This window comes from Penicillium vulpinum (genome assembly GCF_028829585.1).
Source record: "Penicillium vulpinum strain IBT 29486 chromosome Unknown utg000002l_segment0_segment0, whole genome shotgun sequence".
Lineage (NCBI taxonomy): Eukaryota > Fungi > Ascomycota > Eurotiomycetes > Eurotiales > Aspergillaceae > Penicillium > Penicillium vulpinum.
This window is the reverse complement of record NW_026643242.1, coordinates 4,970,230-4,993,615: the sequence shown is the minus strand read 5'-3', so window position 1 is coordinate 4,993,615 and position 23,386 is coordinate 4,970,230. Positions and strand designations below refer to the sequence as shown.

Sequence of the window (23,386 nt, the reverse complement as noted above, 5' to 3'; positions counted from 1 at the left end):
AAACAAGGGTGGCTGGCGTTTGCATTTACTAATTTTGTGCCACAAAAAGAAAACAAAAGTCGGATTCAACAATATGCAGGTTGCCATTCTTCAGTTAGTATGTCAATTCTACTCCGTACTATTATCCAATTAAGTAAATTGGTCTGCAAATTATTTGACAAGACTACACAGTTGCCGAATTGAGGAAAAAACGAACTGCCCGTTATTAATATACAGAGTACGGAGTACCCGCTTTTTTCGGTCCACCAAGTTCCAAGGTTGGCGGGAGTTTACGGCTGTATAATAATGAAGGTCTTAGCTTTTTGATATGAAACATATCTACAACATATGGATGGACATGGCATATATGGCATGCTCTTTTGAGGGGCTATGCACAGGGTTAAGGTTAATTAGTATGTACCAAGGTACATAAATCGAAGCCAACCCCTAACCCGGAAGGGAAACCGTGGCCTAATTCAGTTCGATACATATGTATCTCCTGGACTCATTTAGCGCGTTATATTATTACAAACGACATCAGCCACTGATAATAATAATATTATGACTGGCCTGAGAGCCGGTAACTAGTCCCAATCTCTGCTATAAAGTACTAGTATGTATCTACTCCGTACTCCGTACTTTGTACGTACATTCCTCGGAGTAATCTCCGGCCTGATCAGCAACCAAACTGACCTAAAAGAGAATGTGGGTCAGAGAAATCAATACAAGCCAGTACTATGACTTCCTCACATCTCGAGCTAACGGCAGTTAATTGGCTGTAGTACGCAAGCTTTATGCAACTGCGCTACAAAGTACTCTGTACTTTGTACATCAGTCAGCCTTTGAGTTCCGTTTGCTCGTCATAAATTGCATGGAACTCAAAGATATCCCCGGCTGAAATTGCCGGTTTATTGCTGCTTCTCAAAATCGGCCCAGTTGATATTGTGCCTGAGTGCGGTACTCGCGTGTAACAGAAAAAGCCCTCGTATCAGTCAAAGTGAGTGCTGTCGAAGTACCGCCTCGTATTTGGTCAAAAAGTCGCTCTTTACTCCGATCATTCCCCCAATGGGGAACTTCATATCGGCTCAGGGGAGATGTGGACCTTTTGATTGCCGGTTTGTATTTCCATGAACCAGTAAGCTGGGAGTGGAACAAACGGTCGCCTTGACCTTAAACTTCCCCTCCCCGGCACGCTGAAGGACCCGTTCATGTCCAAAGATAGTATGTCGTTATCCAATGAGACTTGGCAGACGGTGCGATGGAGTTGCCATTTTCGCATAATAACATCCGGACCTGTCATAACTCTTCTTCACGTGTTATAATCTCCATAATAGATGGGGCTTGCAGCTTAGTTCGACGGAAGCCACAATAAGTGAATACGCCCGACAAACAGAAATTTGAGATCAATCCTGTGCCTTGCTTTTTCTTTCCTTCTTGGTGTTGGTAAGTCGACTAAGGAGCGGGCTTGGTTCTTTATCCGGTCTGGTTCCAATATCAACGAGGAAGATCAAGGGAGATCATTGAGATACTGTCCTCTGCCGCTCGTTACCCCCCGGATGCAATTGACTTTCTCTCCCTTTATCTGAATGTACATCCTGGATTGAATGATTTTTTTTCCCTTTAATTTTGATGGCATATAGTACAGAACTATCACTGAAACTCGTCAATCATGGATGGGTTTAGTATAGAAGCGTTCTCTCTGTTGGGGGTAGCCATTTTCATCATTGGCTTACGAACTACTGCAAGATGGATTATGGTCGGCCCAAGAGGGTTTCAAGCTGACGATTATCTAATGTTGGTGGCATGTGTGAGTTGGATTGGGATCTGATCTCTTTGCGTTCGTCTTGCTAATATGGGTATAGGTGGTGTATGGGCTAGAAACCGGTGCAGCATACATGGTCGGCGCGTGGTTCATGGGCCTTGCCAATAACTCGATGACGGACGAGCAGCGAAAGAATTTATCGCCTCATTCGGAAGAATATCGTCTACGTCAGGGTGGCTCCAAAGTTCAAGTGGCCGGCTGGTCATTATACACTCTGTTATTATGGTTGCTGAAAACATGCATGGCCATTTTCTACTCTCGATTGACGTGAGCTTTGATCCCACCGGATTCATTATGTCCTTTGTTACTAACGTATATCCTAATGACTAGCGCGGGCTTAGTGAATATGCGAATCCGAATCCATATCGCCTACGTCCTGATCGCCATAACTTATATTGCCACAATCTGCTCGATTCTCTTCGGATGTCATCCAATGGAGAAGAATTGGCAAATATATCCAGACCCTGGAAGTACGTCATATGTTACAAACGACTTATCGGTATGAGAGACTGTGCCTCTGACTATTTGTTAGATTACTGTCAACCCGCCGTGTCCAAGATCGACATCTATGTGACCGTTGTACTTAACGTCGCGACCGACCTTTATCTTATTAGCATTCCAGCGCCGGTAAGTCAACTGTCTAACCATATGTGTGTAACATCACTGACAAGACTTATGTCAAGATGCTTGTCAAAGCCCGACTAAAATGGCGGGAAAAACTCGAACTCCTGATTCTTTTCAGCGGTGGTTTGTTTGTTATGATGGCTGGTATTCTGCGCTGCGTTCTCATCTTGACAGTAAGTTATATTAAGCATTATTTTCTGGGATGTCAAAATCTAATAGTTCATTAGGCTGGCGCAAATGGCGCCCAACAAGCTGGCAGCTGGGCCTGCCGCGAGACTTTCGTCGCCGTCATCATCGGCAACACACCCATGATATACCCGTTGATAAGACGATTCACAAGGCGGGCTGGTATATACATCACATCAAGGGGTGGCTCACAGAGCTACCCTGGGTACCCTCTATCAGATGCCGACACTGGCGGGTATTCCAGACGCAAGAAGTACCGCCATCCGCTGTCGATTCCCGGAGACACCCAATGGAATACAATGAGCGACGAACAAATGATCCTACCTACCTCACGACAGCAACCGCCCACATGCACCGCTGGCGATGGCGACTGGGAGTCCCACAGCCAGGGTAGCCAGACTGGGATAAAGGTTGTTCATGAAACAATTATTCACACTTCCGAGAAGATTCCTCCGCAATAGTACAAAGATTTCCCATATGGAAATATTGAACCCTTTGCATTTCTTTTATTCTTGTTGATGCTGGGCATTTGAGCGTTGGCATGTCTTATTATTTGGTTTCTTTCTGTCATGTATATATTTTTATACCCACTTTCGGCCCGGCTTTTGTGCTTTCTTTTTTCTTGAGAATCAAAGCTACATCAAAGAGTACTACATGTTGTTTCATCCAAGAAATTCGCAATCTGACAGGCTAATTACTGACCTGAATATGTTTATAGATCAACAGATTGTGAGACGGATTGTGATTTAAACTTATTCCATGAACATTGTTGCACATTTGGTTTTGACCGAGTAGATGCAAATTTCCATCCACCTTCAGGGCTGCTGTGGCGATTTCGTCAAGTCTTACATCAATGGGTGGGAATTTGAAATAGACCGGAGTAAGTATGCAAGGAGGGTATCTACTGAGGGCGAAACACAAGGGAGAAACAATCATGGATGTTGACTATCTGGGAATAACGAAACTAGATCTGCGGAGTATAGCGAATACACAGGAGGCCTTGGCAGCTAGCTAGTGATTCAAGTGATGCGATGGGGCCGAAATGAGACCACTAGGCAGTCGCCCATGAAGTACTCTCTGCAGGTCCTGGTGTGTTTCAAGGGTGCTTGCTTTTGTTTCTCTCTTTTGTTTCTCTTCTCTTCGATTTCTTATCTCTTTCTATAACGAGATATATTCTGATTCAGATCTGCAAAATTAAAGTCCGGAAATTTTCAAGGTTGTTCTCACCACGTACATTGTGTCACCCGCAAAGGGGTTCGTGGAACCATGTGAGTTGAATTAAACGCATTAGAAACGCCAGTCTGGGGCTGACTCTGCATTGGGAATATGTCAATGTTCCTGCAATTTTATAATAGTAACATTGAGCTCTATGAAGATCCAACCTTGGAAAGCAAGTGGCATAAAATTAAATCTTTTTCTATAATAATCTATTTTGTAGGTTACCATGTAGTATTTTTTGCAAGGAATTGCATATCATCACTCATCACATGGCAGATTTGCTACGGGAGATCGAAAGTATTGAGTATATTTGAAGACGTTTGGCGTTTTTTGTGGCGTCTATAGGACAGATGCACGTGAGCGTTGATAGCAGCCAGAATTTCTGACTTCGATGAGTCTCCATCCCGCAGACGGAAGGGGTTGCGGTACTATTCATTATAACGCGTATCGAAAGAAGGGATTTTGCTTGTCGGTGAGATCGTCGAATGCAATCTTGTCACGCTGCACCTCATCCAAATCCAAGGATTCCCGAATTCGGTTTTCCCGTCGAAGGACGAAATACAACACGACTGCGGCACTAATTGTGATACAGTAGCTGTACTTCGTTAGATTGGCCCAAAAATGGGGAATGATATGAACTTACCAGATGATCATGCCAGTCCACAATTCTGGGTAATGTTCTGCCTTGGTGTTGCTCTTCACAAGCTGCGGCCCAATGATGTTGCCGACAGTGTAAGCCACGAACACGGTTGCTGCCATGACGGTTTTCTTCGTGGCTCCGGCGACGTTGCTAGCTCCAATTGTGATAATCAGGCTGACAACTGGTCCAAAGAAGCCAGTTAGAGCATAACCAACGACTGGAGTAACTGGGTGATATCCCCATGAGGATTTCCAGATCATGACACAACCAGCAATGACAGGCAGACAGCAGGTAATGAGCAAAGGTATGCGGGTGTTGGGAACAACAGTAGGAATATAACCACAAAGAGGAATGAAAATGACGCAAACGGCGCCGACGGGGAACTGGAATAGCACTGAATGAAGGGTATCATAGCCGAAGGTGGCCACAATCAACGGCCCAAAGCCTGATATAGCACCATTGATGGTGTAGCTAAATTTATAGAGGTTAGCATCAAGAAAGTGTGGTGTTTAATGTTGTAGACCACATAATAAGAGAGGAAACTCACGCTGACGCCATCATGATAGCCACCAGATAGAGCTTAATATCTGTCAAAGCCTCTTTGATTTGATCGAACTTGATCTGCTGACAACGGACACCAGTTTGCCCTTTGCGAAGTCTCTCCACAGCAACCACGCGTTCTTCCTTGGTTAGGAACCAGGCAGAAACTGGAGAATTAGGCATAGTGCAACACCAGAGGCCAAACAAGAAGGTCAAGGCACCAGCCAGAATGTAGATGTACTGCCATCTTTTCAATGATCCAGATGTGATTTGGCCGAATCCATAGTTCATGGCACCACCGATGATAGTGAACCAACCGGTGCCAGAGAACCACCATGCCTGTCGAAGAGTCTGCTCCTCTTGAGTGTACCATCCACTGACAATGGTCATGAAGCCCGTAGGAATAACACTTTCAATGAATCCTATCTTCTATTAGACAGGAGACCAATAAAAGGCACCAAAGTTAAACTTACCAAGGAAGAATCGTTGCGCGAAAAGTCCTTGCCAGCTTGTTACACCTGCAGTGGAGGCACAGACAATAGCCCATACCAGAACAACTGGACCGAGAACAGCTCGAGTGTTAAATCTTTGCAAAATGAATGTCATTGGGTAGAGACCAGCAAGCATTCCGAAATAAAAGATTGATGTTGCCCAGCTGAGCCGTGTAGTACTAACAGTTGGAGGAGAAGTGGAATAATCTTTCACTTGCAATTCCAAGTCAGTGGTCATGCCAAAGAGCGTGGCACTACCCAAGATAGCCTATACAGAGATTAGTATATTTCGGCTAATAGAGATTCGGCGCATTCATCGCACCTTGTCATAGTACACCATGCCATAGCCTGTGTTCGAGTTAGTTCACGATTCCCAGGTCACAGATATGGAGGTTATAACTGACCTATCAGCATGGCAGGCATCAAATACAAATCGATCTTGCGCAGCACCCTTTTTTCCACCACCGGATCGATTTCTTGAGCAAACTCGCTCACCACCGCCAACGCTTCATCTTTTTCAGATGAGGCGTGGGGCAATTCGCCGGCACTAGATATACCATGGACCTCGATCATCTTTTCACGCCAAAATGGCTGCTCTGAACGACGGAAAGGCCGGGAAAGTTATATGTCTTTGGGATATGACTGTATCTAAGAATAAATAAGTGTGAGAGAGAAAATTTGTTTCTTAAACTTCGTACCTTCCAAATTGGGATGTCCGATACCGCGTGGCTTTGCCCTTACCGCCTTCGAATTCTGGCAGGAGCTAGCGACAATCGGGTTAAGCACCTTCACGGAAATTAATTTTACCAAGCTCCCAACTACTAAAAGGGTCTTGTGTTCGTGATGCGATATAAAAGATACTTGATTTAAAAAATCTATGATTGAGGGAGAATTTATGGTTATATGGGGCCCACTAACACAGGGTCGTTGTGTTGGGAGCTTGGCGCGATTATTGACACTCTAAATAGGTCCTTGAGAGAAAGATTTGGTGACACCAAGCTCATTGATATGTTCTCAAATCTATACATTTCAAGAGCTTAACTCGAATAATCCATGCTTTCCATTAAATCCAACAGTTTTTGACGAGGTCTAATACTGACATACGCATCCTCGGTCCTTTATGGAATGATTTAGAAAGGGTTGAAAGGATCTTTCGCACCGGGGGTCAGTACTCCGTCCCATATACTAGATGGGAGCCCAGATCCCACGTGAGACGAATGAGTGTCCGGCTAGCTAGAAATAGCATAGAGCATGGGGTCGCACAGAACATGTTGTATGTGGTCGAGTAAATATCAAATTGATAAAAAAATACTTCTGGATCTGCGCCACGTCACTCTGTACTACTCTGTACTGCAATCGAAGAAGGTGGGTGACGGAGCACGGCGAACGCGAGCATATGATGTCGTCAATTTCCAGCGCTTTGAAGATTCCAAGGTAGATTAGGCCCCTGGTAAGGCCATGCGATAAACTCTGAGGAGATTAGATCTTTGCTCCAATCTTGGCATCGAGATTTTAGCTCAATTTTGGGACCAAGAGAAACAGGGCCGTGATATCTGCAATGAGACCCCATCATGCAGGCCCACTCCATTGTATCACAGATCGTCCACGGGTCTTGTGGTCGATTCCAAGCTGTGGAGGTTACCTCCAGGCATATTTCGTTTGACTAAAAATTCCTCGGTGCTCGGAACTATGGATAGCGACGTACTAGAGGGTCGCCTATAAAATAGAGTTAAAGCTCATGAGTGTTGACACCTTAATCCTTCCTTGATACATTACAAATCTCACAAACCCAAACTGCACTTTGAAATATTTCCGACAATGACAATCAAATTCACCGTATACAAAGGCTCCAAGGATGGAATCAAGCAAGCGGAGACTGAGCGGGAGAACCTCAAAGGAGACGAAGTCCTGGTACGGACCACTCATTCGGGAGTGTGCGGCACAGACGTCCACTTCCAGACAGCAGAAATGGGCCTTGGCCACGAGGGAACAGGTGTGGTTGAGGCAATTGGACCGGACGCGAAGCTTTTGAAGAAAGGCGACCGTGTGGGATGGGGCTTTGGACATGACTGCTGTGGTCATTGCAGACAATGTATGACCGGATGGGAGACAATGTGCCCTGAGCGAAAAATGTATGGGGTTGACGATCTCGATCAGGGATCTTTCGGCACCCATGCCGTGTGGCGTGAGGCCTTTTTGTTCAAGATCCCCGACAACCTAAGCAACGAGGATGCGGGACCCTTGATGTGTGGTGGATCAACTGTTTTCAACGTCCTACATATGGCGCAAGTTCGTCCGACCGCGCGCGTTGGCATCGTCGGTGTAGGGGGTCTGGGACACCTGGCTATACAGTTTGCTGCAAAGATGGGCTGTCAAGTTGTGGCCTTCTCCGGCACAGATAACAAGAAGGATGAGGCGATGAAACTGGGAGCTGGCGAGTTTTATGTGACCAGTGGTGTGAAGGAGTTGAAGGTCAAAGCTCCTATTGATAATCTCATTGTCACGACTAGCGCTCAGCCAGATTGGCCAATGTACTGCAATATAATGGCGCCCGGCGGTGTCATTTCGTCTCTGTCTGTCGATTCAAAGGATCTCAAAATCCCGTATATGCCGTTGATCCTGAATGGTATTCGGATTCAAGGAGGCCTCGTGGCTTCGAGACAGGTCCATAGGGATATGCTTGATTTTGCTGCATACCACAAGATCAAGCCTATCAATATGACCTTCCCTTTGACGTTGGATGGAATTAAACAAGCTCTCAAGACATTGGAAGAAGGAAAAATGCGTTATCGTGGTGTGTTGGTGGCACCCTAGAATGTCATTATGTGAACCAAAACACAGTTAGAATGAATGCAAATGATTGAATGTCATAAATTTGTATTTTTCTTTTTTTGAAAAAGAGAAAATTGAAAGAGTCAGGTGTTTTGAAACATGGCAGAGTTCAACGAGAGAGCAGGACTTCTGGCAGCGAAGAAAAAGGAGAGCGGGAGAGACAACCGCGAGCCCCGCATGCACTGCCACCTGTTGATGCCTCGGACGCCAATGGTGACCATAATAGGGTCGGAAATTGAAACTGGGAATGGGGAAGGATGTGGTGTATATTCATCGGCTGGAAGGCGGGGGGACCTTGAGAGTCGACCGCGCTATCCACATCAACCGCTTGGCAAAGAAATGCAACTTCCATAATTGGATTTTCACAAACATATCATCTTGATCAAACACCATCCCGCCAAAGCCAACTTCTAGACCCTAACATGCCACGAAACAAGCTCAAAGACGTCCCTGAATTGGTTTATCTTCCCCATCTCGAACATCGGCAGGGGGTAGACGAGGCTCAGGCAACCCCAAATCGCGTGCAACCTCTCGGGCCGCCCAGAGACCTGTCACGAACGCGAGAGCAAGCCCGCCGGCGTATCCGAGATTACTGAAGCCACCAGCATCGACGCCTGCGACGAGCAAGCCTGGAATTCTGACTTTATCGGGGGTCAAGGCATGCGCTTTCGCATCGATCGCGATACCGCCGTAGGTGAATGTGATCCTATTGAGCGTTAGATATTGGGAGTTTGGGTGGGTAAGAGACGACCTACGATGGCTGGACCTCCATGGCATAGAAGGGACCTTCCCCATCCACCAAGGGTGTAGGGGGTGAACCAGCACGACCGACAGGGGCGTCAAGGGAAATACTCTTGTCGCCCAAACGAACTACTCGATCATACTTATCGATAGTCTGCCTTGCCTGTACATCGTTCACACCCCACTCGTGAAGAATATCTACCAGACCACTTAATGCTGTGGCACTTCCAACATTACAGCCATGTTCGCGGGCTTTCTGCAGACGATCGATGTCCCCTGCATTAGGGAATAGCGCAGTGACGCAGTGTTGGAGGCGGGTTTTCTCGCTAGAATAATAAATCACAGGTTAGAATATAGCACTAATCTCTTCTCCTGGGAACTAAAATACTTGAACAATATGAACCCGCGGCGCTTTTGCTGTTTGGCGAGATACTGATTGACAATCTCGTCACCTGTGGTTTCATCGGCAAATCGCTTGCCTGCTTCGTTCAAGAGTAGACAGTGTTTGCTTTCTGTGGCCTGGTTAGACGGAAACAACGAGTTGAGGAGGGCTTGCTCTTACGGTATTGCGCGAGTGGAAGATAATCCTTCGGATCCACGTCTTCAGCTCTAAGTGGAGCTGCCAGAAGATGACCGTAGTAGGTGTTCATTCCTCTACTGGTTCCCGCACCAGATTCGATGGCCAGCTTGAGTCCATCGCCCACCGATCCACGATTTGAACGCACAAAGATGTTGTCTCCGCCTTGTCCCAGGTATTTTGATGTCATCCCTGGAGAGCCTTGGAAGCCACCTGTAGCCAGAACCACTATTTTCGCTCTGACTTCGTAATATGCAGCGGGCGAGTTAGAGTAATTCCTGCAAATGACAGCGCCAGTTATGCTCGATCCTGAAACCCCGGGCTCCCTCTGAATCAACTTGACCACGGACGTGTTGGTGAAAATTTCGGAACGTGTCTTGCTAGACTCAATGCGCTTTCGATGGAGGTTATGGAGGTGTGGGATCTTAATTGGGAACCCAATACCTATGATGTGTCAGGATAACTGTTCAACAAATTCTTTTGTTAGTTCTACCAATTGTCATAATACCGTCGAACCGGTCTGCCGTTGGCACCCCATTTTCACGCATCCATTGTACAGCGGGCAAGTAATCGCTTAACCAGGCCTTCTGCAATTCTGGATCTCCTTCTGGGACCCAATTCCTTAGCTTGCTATATGTTTGCGGGGCCCAGCTGACCGTGGTATTAAAAATCTGGTTTGTGTTCAAGATTGACTCAATCACTTACAACATGCCTGCAGAGTAATTTGACGAGCCACCTATACCTGCTTGCTTTTCAACCACTAGGACTTTGGCTCCTGCTTCCGCTGCAAAAGCAGCGCATGCCATTCCAGACATGCCTCCTCCGCAGACGAGAACATCGACTTGAATAGTCTCCATTGTGGACATGGTCAGTATCAGGCCAGAAACTTAGGGTGATCAAAGGATTATATTTTTAAAACCTCGTTAGAACAAGCGGTTAGCATTTGATATAATGATTATACTGTCGAATTTTAATCTTCCGGGGCTATAGATGCCTCGGACCCGGCGAATAAATTAAGTGACCGGGTGGATACTAGGGCAGGGATGCGGGGCTATACAAGTATTTGCTTTACAGTTGACGGCTAAATGTAATCCCGTGGAGTATACGCTCGTGTAAGTAAGGCCTAACAAGGGAATTTGGGTCTTTAATTTGCCTGGTTTGCCTTGCTCGCATCAGGGTAGTGTTTGGGGGACCATTTCTTGTTTTAAGGAATGGACGCGGCTTAACTAAATTCGAGGCTCTACCAGACTCAGGTATGAGGTTGTTTACCGGCGCAGCACTATATATATATATATATATATGTATACACCCTCGGCCGAGATTTGCGACTTATAGCGCTTCAAAAGCAGCCGTAGAAGTAAGCACAAAACTCGAAGCTCTTGAGTCTTGAACGCATCAAATAATAACGTATTTCTAGGTGGCAACCAACACAATGGCTCTTGAGTATGCCTCTGCTATTTGATTCAACTGTACATCTTCTGATGTGGGGAACAAGATTATGCACGTCGATCTAAAAACCATCTCGATCCACTGTTAATATGAACAAAGCTTCAAGCTAGCATTGGAAATGGCGAATATTCCCGCCAGCGACTACGCCAAGTGGAAGAGTCGTTGCCAATGAAAATATTGTGCCAGCCAGTGGATATAGCCAATATAGCATGATATTCAGGATTGTAACAGAGATTTTTGTAACGGAAGCGACATTGGAAGTGGATGGATGTCGAGATGTGTAAACCTTTCTATAAAATCTCATAGCCGAAAACCCCCCGCAAGTTTTGAAATTCCAGGGGCATTTGATATTTCTCCACACTCCTTCTCCTTGGATTAACTTGAATTTCGATTTAATAATACCTCGATATTGTTTATTATTTAATGTAAATTTCATTCCTAGAGCCCTCATGTCTTTGAATTCTGGGGATGATAACTCGTCTGGCCAAACTCGCCCCGCCGCCGCGCCCGCGTGTGAGGCGTGTCGGAAATTGAAAGTATAGCCTTCAATCCTTCACCCCAAGTGATACACACTTGCTAACAAAAAATCGTAGATGAGATGCATCCGAGCACAAAAGGAGCAGCAAGGTGATGCCTTGGCAGAACCGTGCGAACGATGTAGGCATAATAACCGCGAGTGCAATATCCCAGAGCCGAGAAAGCTTGGGAGAAAACATGGTGCTACAGGTCGTTATCAAGGAATTGAAAAAGCCTACCGGAAAATGCAGTTAGAATTGAAGAAGGCGAAAAAGTCTCATGCTGGTGAGAGTGATGAAATGAGGAATTTTGTCGCCGACAAAGACCCGATGCTAGAGCTCTTATTCTCCAATCACCCAGATGAGACAACCAACCCCGCCCAAACGTCACCAGAGCCAGGAACTGAAGGCTCTTTCGGCCCGTGCTATGACTCGATTGTGCCAACTGCACAAGAAGATCAACCGTTAGCAAACCTTGGCTCTCCTATATTCCGCAGCGGTGAACTCTCCCACTCCAACCGCGAACCAATCAGTAATCCTTTGGCCTTACTGGCAGATGCCTCCGATGCCGCACAGGCGTTGGAAATAAACTCAACATCTGCCAACACTTCCCCGGAAGCAAATGAAGCCTCTTCTGCGAGGCGATCTTCAGCTAGCCTATCAACTGGAGCGAGCCTGGGTCGTCAACTGCTGAATCGGCCAGGTTATGTCTCACTCGGCCTACAACTGAGCAGAGATACGCTTGAAGCAGGAATTGATTCCCTGAATGCTCCATCTGAGCACCCATACCGTTACTCGAATTATTTCAAATCGTCTCCACAGGTGCCTTTACACGATATTGGCCCCGATGTTGACCCGGTGGACCTCGGCCTGGTGACCATGGATGAGGCTTGTTATTTGTTTCCAGTGTAAGTCTAAATTCTCTTTGCACCATCGACCCACAAGCACTGATTAATTTAGATATTTTGTCCGCTTGCATCCAGTCAACGGAATCCTAGACCCGATGCTTCACACGCCGGATTTCGTGCGTTCGCGATCGGCTCTTTTATTTACTTGGATACTTGCTTTGACTGCACAATTCGAACATGGGTCAGCATCAGTAGCCAAACGATTGCGCCTTCATGGCGAAAAGCTCTCGAAGCACGTTCATACCTGTGGATATAAGTCCGTTGAAATCGTTCAAGGCTACTATATCTCATTACTATCAGCCACTCCCGCAGAGACACTGGCACAGGAGCGCTCATGGCTTTATACAATCTATGCTTTTGGTGTAGCAGCGGAACTAGGTCTAGACCAAGATTCCCGTGCCAAAGATGCGACACCTCTGAACTCGACTAATGCTTCCTATTATCAAACCCAGGATGCAGCCCCAACACCATTCCCAGGAAATGCCTCGTCACGCCCATTACTGGAGTATCCCACAAAAGAATTCATCGAGAATCAGCGCATGGCGCGAAATCGCGAGAGGACGTGGCTAAGAATTCTACTATGGGAACGGGCGAACAGTGCAGCCTGTGGTAAAATACACACTTTCCCGGAAACAGACTTGACACAAAGAGTCGACACTTGGTGGCTCCACCATCTGGCGGACCCAACAGACAAGCACACATGTGCGTTTATCACTCTGCGACGCATTCTAGCATCACTACAAAGTGAACTAAGACGTCGAGCTCATTTCACAAATGACGATGCCCATTGGGTACGGGAAATGGTTGATACAGCCCTGAGACCCTGGGGTAACATCTGGCTACCAGATCCAACACCCAATTCAATCATATCAGCCTCTGAAAAGCTGTCCAATATTTTCCTACATTATGTTTACCTCCACGGCAGGCTTTGGACCTTGTCATTTGCTCTTCATGGGTCCATAAACGGGGACCAAAATATGGATGCCATCCGAGCGGATTGCCTCCAGGCTGCAGTCAATTGCTGCGAGCTCGCTGTGCGTGATTTGGATGATATCGGAGAGCCATTGTATTGCATGTTAGCTCCAACATGGGCGATGATATCCTATGCCGGCGTGTTAGCTTTGAAACTATTCCCCGTCTTATATGGATCGCGCGTCGGAAACGATGTGGAACTTCTTGCTCTACTAAGCCAAGTTGCTATTCAATTAGAGCGTGCAGGCACGACCCCATCGCATCGATTTGGAATCGCTGCATTGCTTGGACAGCACCTTATGATGATCCTGAGAGCCAGAGCAGCGGGGTTGAAAGAAATGAAAGACCCAAATCAACTTGGCCAGACCAGAACTGATGCTTCGTACAACAGTGCGGGCTCAGATGACGGAGTGAGGCAATTTATGTCACAGCAGTCCCCCCATTCGAAATCATATCAGGCTCTCGTTTCGGATTACGATCCTTTCTTGACGACGGCTTCAATGTCTACTCAGGGCGGTCTAACTGGCGAGGAATTTGCTGACTTCTTTCGAGAAATGTTTGGGCCTGGATTTGGGGGCGTCTTTTGACAATTTTGAAGTTGGTTGTATATTGCCGTGATAGTCGGCGAAGCTTAGAGCGGATGTTGCTATACACTTCCAGAATTGTCCTATTAATATAAATTGACTTCCTGATAATACTAGTATATGACTATAGATGATTGATGTCTCCTGGGTGTAGTCCCTCTCGAATGACGTTTGGATGTCTTAGATGAAGTCGATAGAAGAGGAACAATCCGACTATACCGTTGGCTGTAATACCCTGTGAGTCGTGGATACCATTTGGAAGATTTCAAAAGCTTGGCTAGATTGCTCCAAGTATAACAAGGACAGAATTTCCACTGTTGACATTCTAGATAGGAAACCAGAAGACAGCGAGGATAACTCGTGAAACGATGGCAGTATAGGAGGAGCCCCAGAAGCGCCAACTAGCACGGGCAATGACAGGGAAGGGAACATGGTATACAGCAACCACACTGTCGTTTGCTGCGATGGCCAATGATATGATGAAACAAGATAAGGCGATAATGCTTAGAGATTCACGGTAGGTGAGGCCAACGGCAATCATACCACTGGCGATTGCCCCACACGGTGCATTAAAAAATACGCCGGTTTGTGGAGGTGGCGTCAAGTGGCGTCAAGTGGCGCGAACATCTCGGGTATTCGATCATCCATTTGATGTATTAATGGATGGACGCGAATAATAATCCAAAAGAATCATACAAGCTATTCAATCTGGAATCATGACAATATCCTGGCCTCCATCCAAAACAAACTCATTGGGTATCGCCACCTTGTCCCTCGGTAATTGGCGAGAGCATCGGTTGGAACCACGCCTGGAAGCCGCGGCGAAATCGGGATATCAATGGATCGACTTATTTGATGAGTGCTGGGCCGCGTACCTGGAAGAACATGGACTTCCAGGAGACCAACTTTGGGAACCGACTTCGGAGAATCTAGAGGTTGCTCGAAAATTGGCTCGTGTTGTCAAGTCCTTGGGAATGCGGATTGTTTGCACGCAACCTCTTCGGAAAATCGAAGGAATCAAAGATCCAGCTGAACGCAAAGCTACCTTAGATCTAGTCGCCAAGTAAGATATACCTTACCTTGATAACGAAGTACCGGTATCTGGTGCTCACGTCCATACTAACCTACTGCCATAGACGATTTCCATTCATGCGCGCCTTTGACACAGACCTTGTCTTCATGTGTGCGAATATTCGCACGGACGAGGGTGTAACATCTGATCTCAAGACGGTCGCGAGAGACCTCGCAGAACTGGGCGACATGGCGGCTGCATATGCAAAGGCTGATGGTGGACGCATGATAAAGATTGGGTACGAGGGCTTATCTTGGGCAACTCGAAATACATGGTCGGCATCATGGGAAGTTGTACGATTTGCTAACCGCCCTAACGTTGGGCTGATCGTGGATGCTTTCAATATCCTCGCCGTCGAGTTTGCTGATCCATACAATGCTGCTGGCCACGGGCGGATCTACCCAACCCTGGCGGAGTCTCTAGATGTTCTTACCGGATCACTCGCATCATTGGCCTCGACGGTACCGGGTGATCGGATATTTTTCTTCCAGTGCGGTGATGCGGAGTTGATGAACCCAGCGACTTTCCTCCCTCCAACTGACCCGGAAACACCAGCACTACTCCCATGGTCGCGAAGTCATCGGCTGTATCCTCTTGAGCAGTCTAGAGGTGCGTATATGCCGGTTGAGCTTGTCGCGGCTGCTGTACTTGCCACCGGATACCAAGGTCCAATTTCACTTGAAGTGTTCAATGCATCACTGAACAAACCAGGACAGACCGTTCCGGCGGAGCATGCGTCTAGAGGAATGAATGGTCTTCGCCTCTTGTGCGAAACTGCGAAGTCCATTCCAGCGTTTTGGAAAAGTGACGGTGAACGTAAGAGCGCTATCGCACAAGTGGTACAACGGCTACAGTCAGATGAACACACATAAGCTATGAAAATGAACTTATATACATTTCTATAACTGCCGAATCTGAGGGTAATCAGTCGTACACTGGAAGTGAGAGCCTCATCTCTTTTTACTAGTCTGTTTCTAGTCTAACATTCTGGAATGCAATTACAGCGAATAATCCACGTTCGTCATTCTAAACTGAAATTTGGTGTCTACCGTACGCGGGGTCTCTGATGATACCCTATCTTCAACCAGTGTTACATGATATTTCCGACAGGAACCTTCCAATTCTCCAAGGATTTTTTCCTTGGAGTAATTTCCACACTAGTTTTTCCACTGTTTATAGTACTGCAGTACTAGTTAAGGCCTACTAATTACTAAATATAATAAGTATACTAGTTAATAAACACTGTGGTACAAAGACCCTATTCCTATTCCCGGTTTGTTCCCGTATACGGTAAATCCCGGTTATAAGGATACAAAGTAGACAAGGGGAGAATATCGTTATATCTAGGTGTTCATAAAATCGAAATGCCGCAGGTTGAATATATATTTCTGGTCTACAAGCACATTTATACTCCAAAATTTCAAAAGAAAAGCTTCTAATATTGCTCTGCTTCTCTAGCTCCAGTTTCCTCGTTTCCACCAGCCTTCTATATCTATTAAGCACCCCAATTAACTTCTCTTATATAGCCACTTTCTAGGAGGTTAACATCGATCGGTGAGGCATTTTAATTGGCTGAAAGCGGTCACAGATCACGTGACCGGACAAAGAGGTATTCAATTGATTAAAATCAATCAACCTACGTGACACCCCCTCAATATAACGATTTTTGTATGGCAAATTAATCCAAGCACCGGATTTTGATCGTTGTACCCGGCATCGTTAGAACCAGGTTTTACTGTTACTGCGGGCAAAATTCGTTATAGCGCATTGGCGGTTGGAGACTGCCGTAATTGGCCCCCAATCGTGTGCATTGTCCCCACGAAATGCCTGCGAATGATACTTCTAGGTGAATACATGATCCGAGGGTAACATCGGCTACGAGCGATGTTCTTTTATGCCTAAGAAGGAAGTATCTATCTTTTCCCTAATAAACAGGGCTAGGTGGAGGATTAGTGGTCTCTTTCCTCCGCTCAGGCAACATTAAGGTCTTGAATAAGACCAAAATACTCAGCAAGTACAGATGGCCATGTTAAGTACATAAACAAACAGACCGTGCGTTTAGGAAATGACGCAAATTTCACAAGTCATCCCTTGGGTACAATGGGTAATCTGACACCTGTGGCGTTGCGGCTCAACATGTGGGAGGCTCTACATCCCGCGATTTCATTTTCTTCATTTCTCCCCATTGTTCTCGCTGCGAATTTCACATGATGAGTACAGCGACTGATTTACCATCTTCTGCAAACCGAGGTGATGCACTAGATGCCTTACCACCACCTTACACTGCGGCTGAAGCCCCCCAATATGAAAGACCGTCTTATACTGAATCTACCAGTACATCTGGGTCTGCAACTACCAAATTTCCGCCTGTCATGAACGGATATTTTCAACTGAAAATTACAACCACATTCCACCTTGGGCCGACCGCGGAAGAAAAGTTGTACGCCGTGTCAACCCCTGCGACTATTTTCAATAGCAAACCCTCGCTCGTGTTACACGACGGTCCAACTAATAAGCACCCGGCAATGGCAACGGCACGCGATGATAAGTGGGGAAGAATTAGGCCTATCACAATCACACTCCCACCTCGTCCAGGGTCTCAACATAAACATGACATCGTGGAACAGGTCGTTCCCGGTGGGTCGTTCAAGCATATTTCACCTAGCTACTCATTCGAAATACCCGTCGGCCCGAAGGGAACAACACCAGAGAGATTTGAATGGCGTAACAGCCAGGGCAATGAAATCAAAGATCTCGCTGGTTCTTCTTCTGGATGGAAACTAGTGCGCTTGGCAGCACCAGTGAAGAACAGCGTAGGCGGGAGCAGAAAGCAGCGCGATCGGGGTTATACTAGTGATGGGCTGGAGATTGTCGCTCTTATCGCACACAACACTTCGTGGAGCATGACCAAACGGTTTCGATTTACTTTCATGGGTACTGGGCTGACTGGTACCTTGGGCGAGAATTGGGAGATTTTTGTCGTTACTTCCGCTATCCAACTGTGGTACATCGACGTCGAAACCAGGTCTGCTGCAGGTGCTGCCGCCTCTTAAATTGACTACAAACCCTTGCTATTTTGTATTTTGAGCTTCTGAATCTCATCTAATTCCCGCCGTTCTTCTTGACTATACGACGCCTACCAAGCTTAACGTACCTTTGTTACCGAAAAGAGACTGGGGCCAATATGGGGCCTATTGCTGGTGTGACATTGACCACTGGATATCAACGAGTAGCATTCCCAATCTAAACTACATATGGACTCATGGTACGGCATTTGAAGTTGCATTTCTAGGTCGGAAAGCCGAAACCGGCGGCATGTGCGGGACCGGATATTAACATTTAAATCTCCGAAAGATGGCGATCCGTTGATCAACAAATCTATCGAGGAAGGTACACCGGACATGGTGTATTGAAAGTAATTGCATGTGGACTTTGTCGCTAACCTCGTCCAGTCCGAGATACTCATGTCTAATGTCTCAGGTTGATCTCCAGCTCTCTTTCTCCACCATCACCTCCCGCGAGCCCACTCGGGCTGATCCACCTTCGTCATCAGCGGTTTTCGTACGGAGTACAAAGTATTCTCATGCTATTCGATATACACTCGCTGTTGGTATTCTCCGTGGACTCATGGCTTTGGAGCAATGTGAAGGCTAAAACGCCATGACTCTACAACTTTCGGACACAATTTTTTGTACAGAGTATCGTCGCAATGACTGCACATTCATGCAGCTAAGTGGCTCTTCGACTGTCAATATCTGTCAATTCCTCCCTCTCAGACCCAAATACTCCCCACTTATCCATGCGAAGTTCGGGGGATTTCGCAGAGAAGTTGATGCAGTCATTTCCTTCATATTTATGATATGTGATTCATGGACAGGGCCGGAATTATAATCCGAGATCACGGCAAACCTTCCAACAACGCAAGTTGTCTGTTTTCGAGATGTTCGATTTTTTCTTTAAAGTGGAAACTAACAATTTACCACCTGTCAGAGTCTTTGCTTATAGATCCACCGGCTTCATGGCATTGGCCGGATCGGATCAAAGTTTGGTCTTCCAGAACTTCCTCGGTGGCCAACTTATAGAAATTTGATCCATAAATATGGAGTACTCCATTTCATTGCTTTGATCTCGAATTATTTTGTTCTCTCATTCACTACCTCCCCGCGATCTGTATCCGTTGCACTTATTGTTGTTCGGCTTGATTTGTTGAATTTCCGAAAGTACTATCATGGAGCTAGTGCTACCCAATGACGTACTACTCTTGATAGGAGAGCAACTGGAACATAAAGCAGATCGCTGCAACCTCATCTTTGTCTCCCGTCATTTCCACGATCTTTTTCTCCCGCTGGTATATCGAAAAGCGTCTTTCTACAATTGGCAGGATGCGAATTCCTTCCTGCATGCCATACTGCAACGACCTGCGCTGGCGCGGGCCGTTCGGGAGCTAGATTTAACAGGTTGGCATGCAAAAAGCGTATCAGACGACGACTGCGACAAAATCCAAGGCTCGGAATCTTTGCATGCATGGCTGCATGCTGTATCATGCTCAAGGCTCGAAATTGATCAATGGTCCCAAGATCTTGGAAAAGGCCTCGCTGACGCCTGGGTTGCTCTCGTTTTCCCGCTGTTAAGTCAGCTCAGGAAGCTTTCACTCGCCTATACGACAAACTCTCCTCATTTGGAACGGATTATGCAACAGGCCGTGGATTGCAAACCGCCATTTTCCATCCAACCAGCCTTCCGGCACCTACACGAAGTTTCATTATATCATCGGGAAGATCTCAACCACAACGAGCACGTGGACAATGTGGGACGTGAAACTCAACTATCATCAGCACTGCTCCTACCATTTTTCCAACTGCCATCTGTTCGTACCATCATAGCTAACTCTGTGGTGGATCGGAGTTCCACCACTCCGCCCTCCGATGAACCGACAGATGACGAGAAACCACGCCTTGGTTTCTCGTCAATCACCGATATTGATTTGCGTGCAAGTAGCGGGAACCACGGTATGGAGATGTTGGTTAGTTCATGCGCAGATCTGAAGTCATTTAAATACCAGCATTCGGACTCGCACGTTCTTTCGCATGGCTACCAACCATCCGCCTTCCATCGCTCTCTGAGCCACAGCAAAAAGAGCCTGCAGACATTGTGGCTGGACAACTATGGCAGCCACTACCCTTTCACCGCTGCGGGGTTGAATCAAAACCATGACGAGTGGTTCGGCTCCCTGGTTGATTTCACTGCTTTGCAAGAAGTGCGTGTGAGACTGCCGAATCTTCTCGACATTCGATACCAGAATGAACCAACCACACCTCTCATGGAATGTCTCCCGTCCTCGCTTGAGACCCTTTACATTGAAGGGTGTGAGGAGCAATATCTGGGAATGTTGGTCTCCCAATTACAAACCGTGATCAAAAGCCGCAAGACTCGTTTCCCCCAACTCAAGCGTGTCCATATTGAGGGCGCATTCCACAATGCGCCGTCGGATGATGATGGCCAGGTTGCCAGGCCCGGATCGGATGTACTTGAAGCTGTGATCAAGGAGAAAATATACCAGGCTGCTGAGCCTTTGCATATAGACTGCGCCAATGCCGGTTTGGAGTTGCATCTTCACGACCGCGCTCTATCGCATATTTGATTCTCTGTCCCCATTCGTTAGCAACCTTGGGCTTGCATTTTCCAACATTTTATTTGGCGATACCACCTTGAAGATTTGCATTATATAGATCTGTTTCATTTCTCCAGAGTCATTTGACACGAGACTTAGAATTTCAACTGTTTAGATGATTGAATAGACTTCCATCTTTCATATTCAACTTAAGTGCTGGATTGGTATAAACTACGGCGAAAATTTGATTTATTTTGAACAAGACACACTGATACAGCCTATAAAGATGGTCAGAGACCAGCATTTTTCAAGGAAATGTCTTTAAATGGCATTTCAAATCGAATTTGGTGTGATCAGAGGGTATTCTATAATTTGCATATTTAAAGGGAAGCAAGAACCGTCTCGGCGCCAGATTTCTGCAAACAAGTTGACTCGTTAGCGACCAAAAATACCAAAAGCTAGGTGTAAAATTCCATACCTTGACAACACCCCTTTCGGTCTCGATATCGGCATAGCGGACCTTACCGTGATCGATAACGATCGCATACCGGGCTGTACGGCCGGATGCCTCATCAGCCCAGCCAATGCTCTTGGAAAATTTGGCATCAGGGTCCGAGAGGAAAAGCTATTCATCAAAATCAATACTGATCACAGAGACATGTAACATGCTGTACTCACAATATCATCCCCGCGAACTTTGTTTGCCTTGCCCCAGGCACTCATCACGAAAGGATCATTGAAAGCAACGACAGCGACAATGTCAACTCCCTTCTCGCGGAGCTTGGGCAGGTTCTGGATATATCCAGGCACGTGGCTGACAGAGCAAGTCGGGGTGAAGGCACCTTAGTTTTCACACGCACGTTAGCATTAACTTCAGCTCGCGGGTAATGTCAACTCACCGGGAACCGAGAACAAGACGACCTTCTTGTTGTCCCACTCCTGCGAGGCATTGTAGTTGATGGGGATGCCGCACGACGTGATTTCATCACTTTCCTCGGTCCATGGAATGTACCTAAAGGGATCAGCGGGGCATTCTTTGCGGGGGTGGGGGTTTAATCACTTAAAGACAACGTCGCTAGGGAACGAGTCACCGGACTTGAGGGTAGTCATATTGGACGAATGTGGGTATTATAGATGGTAGATATGAAAGAGAAGTTGGGATTTTGGCAATGGCGGGGTTAAAGATGTTGTGATGTCTCGACGTCAAGCTGATTAATATGAGGTGATCGCGGGGGGCGGAGCTCACCGACCTCGGTATCCGGGCAAGCTCTCATATCTCTCTTCCACTTTTTTTTTTTTTTTTTTTTTTTCACTGTCTGTGTTAATCCAATTAAACAAATCGGAGCTCTAATGACAAACATCATATTGAAACGGACAGGACTTTGATGTGTTATGGCTGGAAAGTCAAGTTCCCAGACTCCCAGATGGTCTCCATATCCGCACAGATTGTTCAAAAGTCAGATTTTGTAATATTTTACTACAAAGTAGTTAGAGTTATGAATTCAGAGACAAACCAATCCTCAAATCACGAGTTTTCCACGTCCGCCAGACTTTAAGAGAATGAGAATGAATCCGCTAATAAAAACTCTAGCGCCTATAGCGGTCGGGAACATCTCTCTGAGTATATGAAGGTCATGGGCCGAGAGCGATCGGCGCGGATTCAGAGTCGCTTCGATAGGATCTGATTGGTATGGGGGACATGTCGTCGTCCGTGCTGCTAGACCAGCTGGGTGAAAGTGGAACTCTCGGCCACCCGCATGGGTATGCGGGAGGCCAAGAGGTTCAGGAGCAACCACCCAGATCGACTTCTCGTCTGACTCTTTCACAACCCAGACGCCATCGATTGGGCCCAGCGAGGGATGGTAGGTAATGAACTTCTCGTTGAGTGGCGTGATGGTTGGTTCTATAGAGGCGCGTGCAGCAGCAACGTCTTTGCTGCCCCATTCAGTTGATGTTGTTTCCGTAAAACAGTTAGCTATTTCTTGCGCTGTGGAGATACTCATCTGGGTCTTCCTTACTAGAGAGCAAGACCATTGACCACAGCAACCCTACCCGTTCAGCACGACGCCTCTCGTGAGGGTCAATGCATTTATCCGGAATCAGAGGGTAGGGAAAAAGGTCTGAGTGTCTGGTATCTATTCGCTGTTGTTTTATTGGCAATGCATTGTTAGTGCTAGGCCTGATTACTCTTGGTATGGTGGGCCAAGAGTGAGGAGAGTTGCTCAAATCCAGATGTCAATTGTAAGGCAGTTTTCGTAACTTTAGAAGTGAAAGAACGACCAGGTGGAAGGGGGGCTTTTATAGTATACAATGGCGTAGGCAAACGTCCACAAATGGTAGGCACAATGAAAAATGGTCAAAGTGAGGTTGGTTGGCCGTAAATTCTCAACATAGACCATAACGTACAATGAATTAGTCCTATATTTAATAAAGATTAAATAATCAGACTGTCTCTTAACAAAACCCATTGAGATCAATATGTCGTGTAGTAGTAAATACCACTCATGGGAACTCTGCTTTAGTCTACAGATTGTCTTTATAAGAAGAGCAATTTGATCAGGGTACTCCTCTTTCTGTCCTTTAGGAGGCTCAATTTCAATTAGCTCCTTTAATGCAGTATAGAGG

The 23,386-nt window shown here is 46.4% G+C and overlaps 10 protein-coding genes across 10 annotated transcripts; 6 read left to right on the top strand and 4 right to left on the bottom strand.

Moving 5' to 3' along the window:
* Positions 1–1,648: 1,648 nt before the first annotated feature.
* N7479_004889 (uncharacterized protein) lies at positions 1,649–3,072 on the top strand (the record flags this gene model as incomplete). Its single annotated transcript, XM_057252586.1, has 6 exons — positions 1,649–1,786; positions 1,842–2,068; positions 2,132–2,271; positions 2,334–2,428; positions 2,485–2,598; positions 2,653–3,072. 6 exons carry the CDS (start codon positions 1,649–1,651, stop codon positions 3,070–3,072), a joined length of 1,134 nt encoding a protein of 377 aa, XP_057111911.1.
* Positions 3,073–4,264: 1,192 nt separating this feature from the next.
* On the bottom strand, positions 4,265–6,073 carry N7479_004888 (putative MFS transporter; the record flags this gene model as incomplete). Its single annotated transcript, XM_057252585.1, has 6 exons — positions 4,265–4,424; positions 4,473–4,940; positions 5,017–5,431; positions 5,483–5,768; positions 5,823–5,848; positions 5,905–6,073. The coding sequence occupies 6 exons, from the start codon at positions 6,071–6,073 to the stop codon at positions 4,265–4,267; spliced, it is 1,524 nt and encodes a 507-aa protein (XP_057111910.1).
* A 1,245-nt stretch (positions 6,074–7,318) lies between these two features.
* Positions 7,319–8,314, top strand: N7479_004887 (NAD(P)-dependent alcohol dehydrogenase; the record flags this gene model as incomplete). The annotated part of the gene is made up of 1 exon (XM_057252584.1): positions 7,319–8,314. One exon carries the CDS (start codon positions 7,319–7,321, stop codon positions 8,312–8,314), a length of 996 nt encoding a protein of 331 aa, XP_057111909.1.
* A 456-nt stretch (positions 8,315–8,770) lies between these two features.
* On the bottom strand, positions 8,771–10,507 carry N7479_004886 (uncharacterized protein; the record flags this gene model as incomplete). Its single annotated transcript, XM_057252583.1, has 6 exons — positions 8,771–9,038; positions 9,088–9,399; positions 9,462–9,585; positions 9,636–10,094; positions 10,144–10,301; positions 10,356–10,507. The coding sequence occupies 6 exons, from the start codon at positions 10,505–10,507 to the stop codon at positions 8,771–8,773; spliced, it is 1,473 nt and encodes a 490-aa protein (XP_057111908.1).
* Positions 10,508–11,548: 1,041 nt separating this feature from the next.
* On the top strand, positions 11,549–14,081 carry N7479_004885 (fungal specific transcription factor domain-containing protein; the record flags this gene model as incomplete). The annotated part of the gene is made up of 3 exons (XM_057252582.1): positions 11,549–11,635; positions 11,693–12,522; positions 12,575–14,081. The coding sequence occupies 3 exons, from the start codon at positions 11,549–11,551 to the stop codon at positions 14,079–14,081; spliced, it is 2,424 nt and encodes an 807-aa protein (XP_057111907.1).
* A 713-nt stretch (positions 14,082–14,794) lies between these two features.
* N7479_004884 (sugar phosphate isomerase/epimerase family protein) lies at positions 14,795–16,022 on the top strand (the record flags this gene model as incomplete). The annotated part of the gene is made up of 2 exons (XM_057252581.1): positions 14,795–15,141; positions 15,215–16,022. 2 exons carry the CDS (start codon positions 14,795–14,797, stop codon positions 16,020–16,022), a joined length of 1,155 nt encoding a protein of 384 aa, XP_057111906.1.
* A 1,338-nt stretch (positions 16,023–17,360) lies between these two features.
* On the top strand, positions 17,361–18,203 carry N7479_004883 (uncharacterized protein; the record flags this gene model as incomplete). Its single annotated transcript, XM_057252580.1, has 1 exon — positions 17,361–18,203. One exon carries the CDS (start codon positions 17,361–17,363, stop codon positions 18,201–18,203), a length of 843 nt encoding a protein of 280 aa, XP_057111905.1.
* Positions 18,204–19,378: 1,175 nt separating this feature from the next.
* On the top strand, positions 19,379–20,791 carry N7479_004882 (uncharacterized protein; the record flags this gene model as incomplete). Its single annotated transcript, XM_057252579.1, has 1 exon — positions 19,379–20,791. One exon carries the CDS (start codon positions 19,379–19,381, stop codon positions 20,789–20,791), a length of 1,413 nt encoding a protein of 470 aa, XP_057111904.1.
* A 350-nt stretch (positions 20,792–21,141) lies between these two features.
* On the bottom strand, positions 21,142–21,871 carry N7479_004881 (peroxiredoxin family protein; the record flags this gene model as incomplete). The annotated part of the gene is made up of 5 exons (XM_057252578.1): positions 21,142–21,177; positions 21,240–21,386; positions 21,440–21,603; positions 21,661–21,773; positions 21,822–21,871. 5 exons carry the CDS (start codon positions 21,869–21,871, stop codon positions 21,142–21,144), a joined length of 510 nt encoding a protein of 169 aa, XP_057111903.1.
* Positions 21,872–22,350: 479 nt separating this feature from the next.
* N7479_004880 (uncharacterized protein) lies at positions 22,351–22,939 on the bottom strand (the record flags this gene model as incomplete). The annotated part of the gene is made up of 2 exons (XM_057252577.1): positions 22,351–22,778; positions 22,825–22,939. Coding segments are annotated over 2 exons (543 nt in total), but the record flags the coding sequence as incomplete, so codon positions are not given.
* Positions 22,940–23,386: the final 447 nt, after the last annotated feature.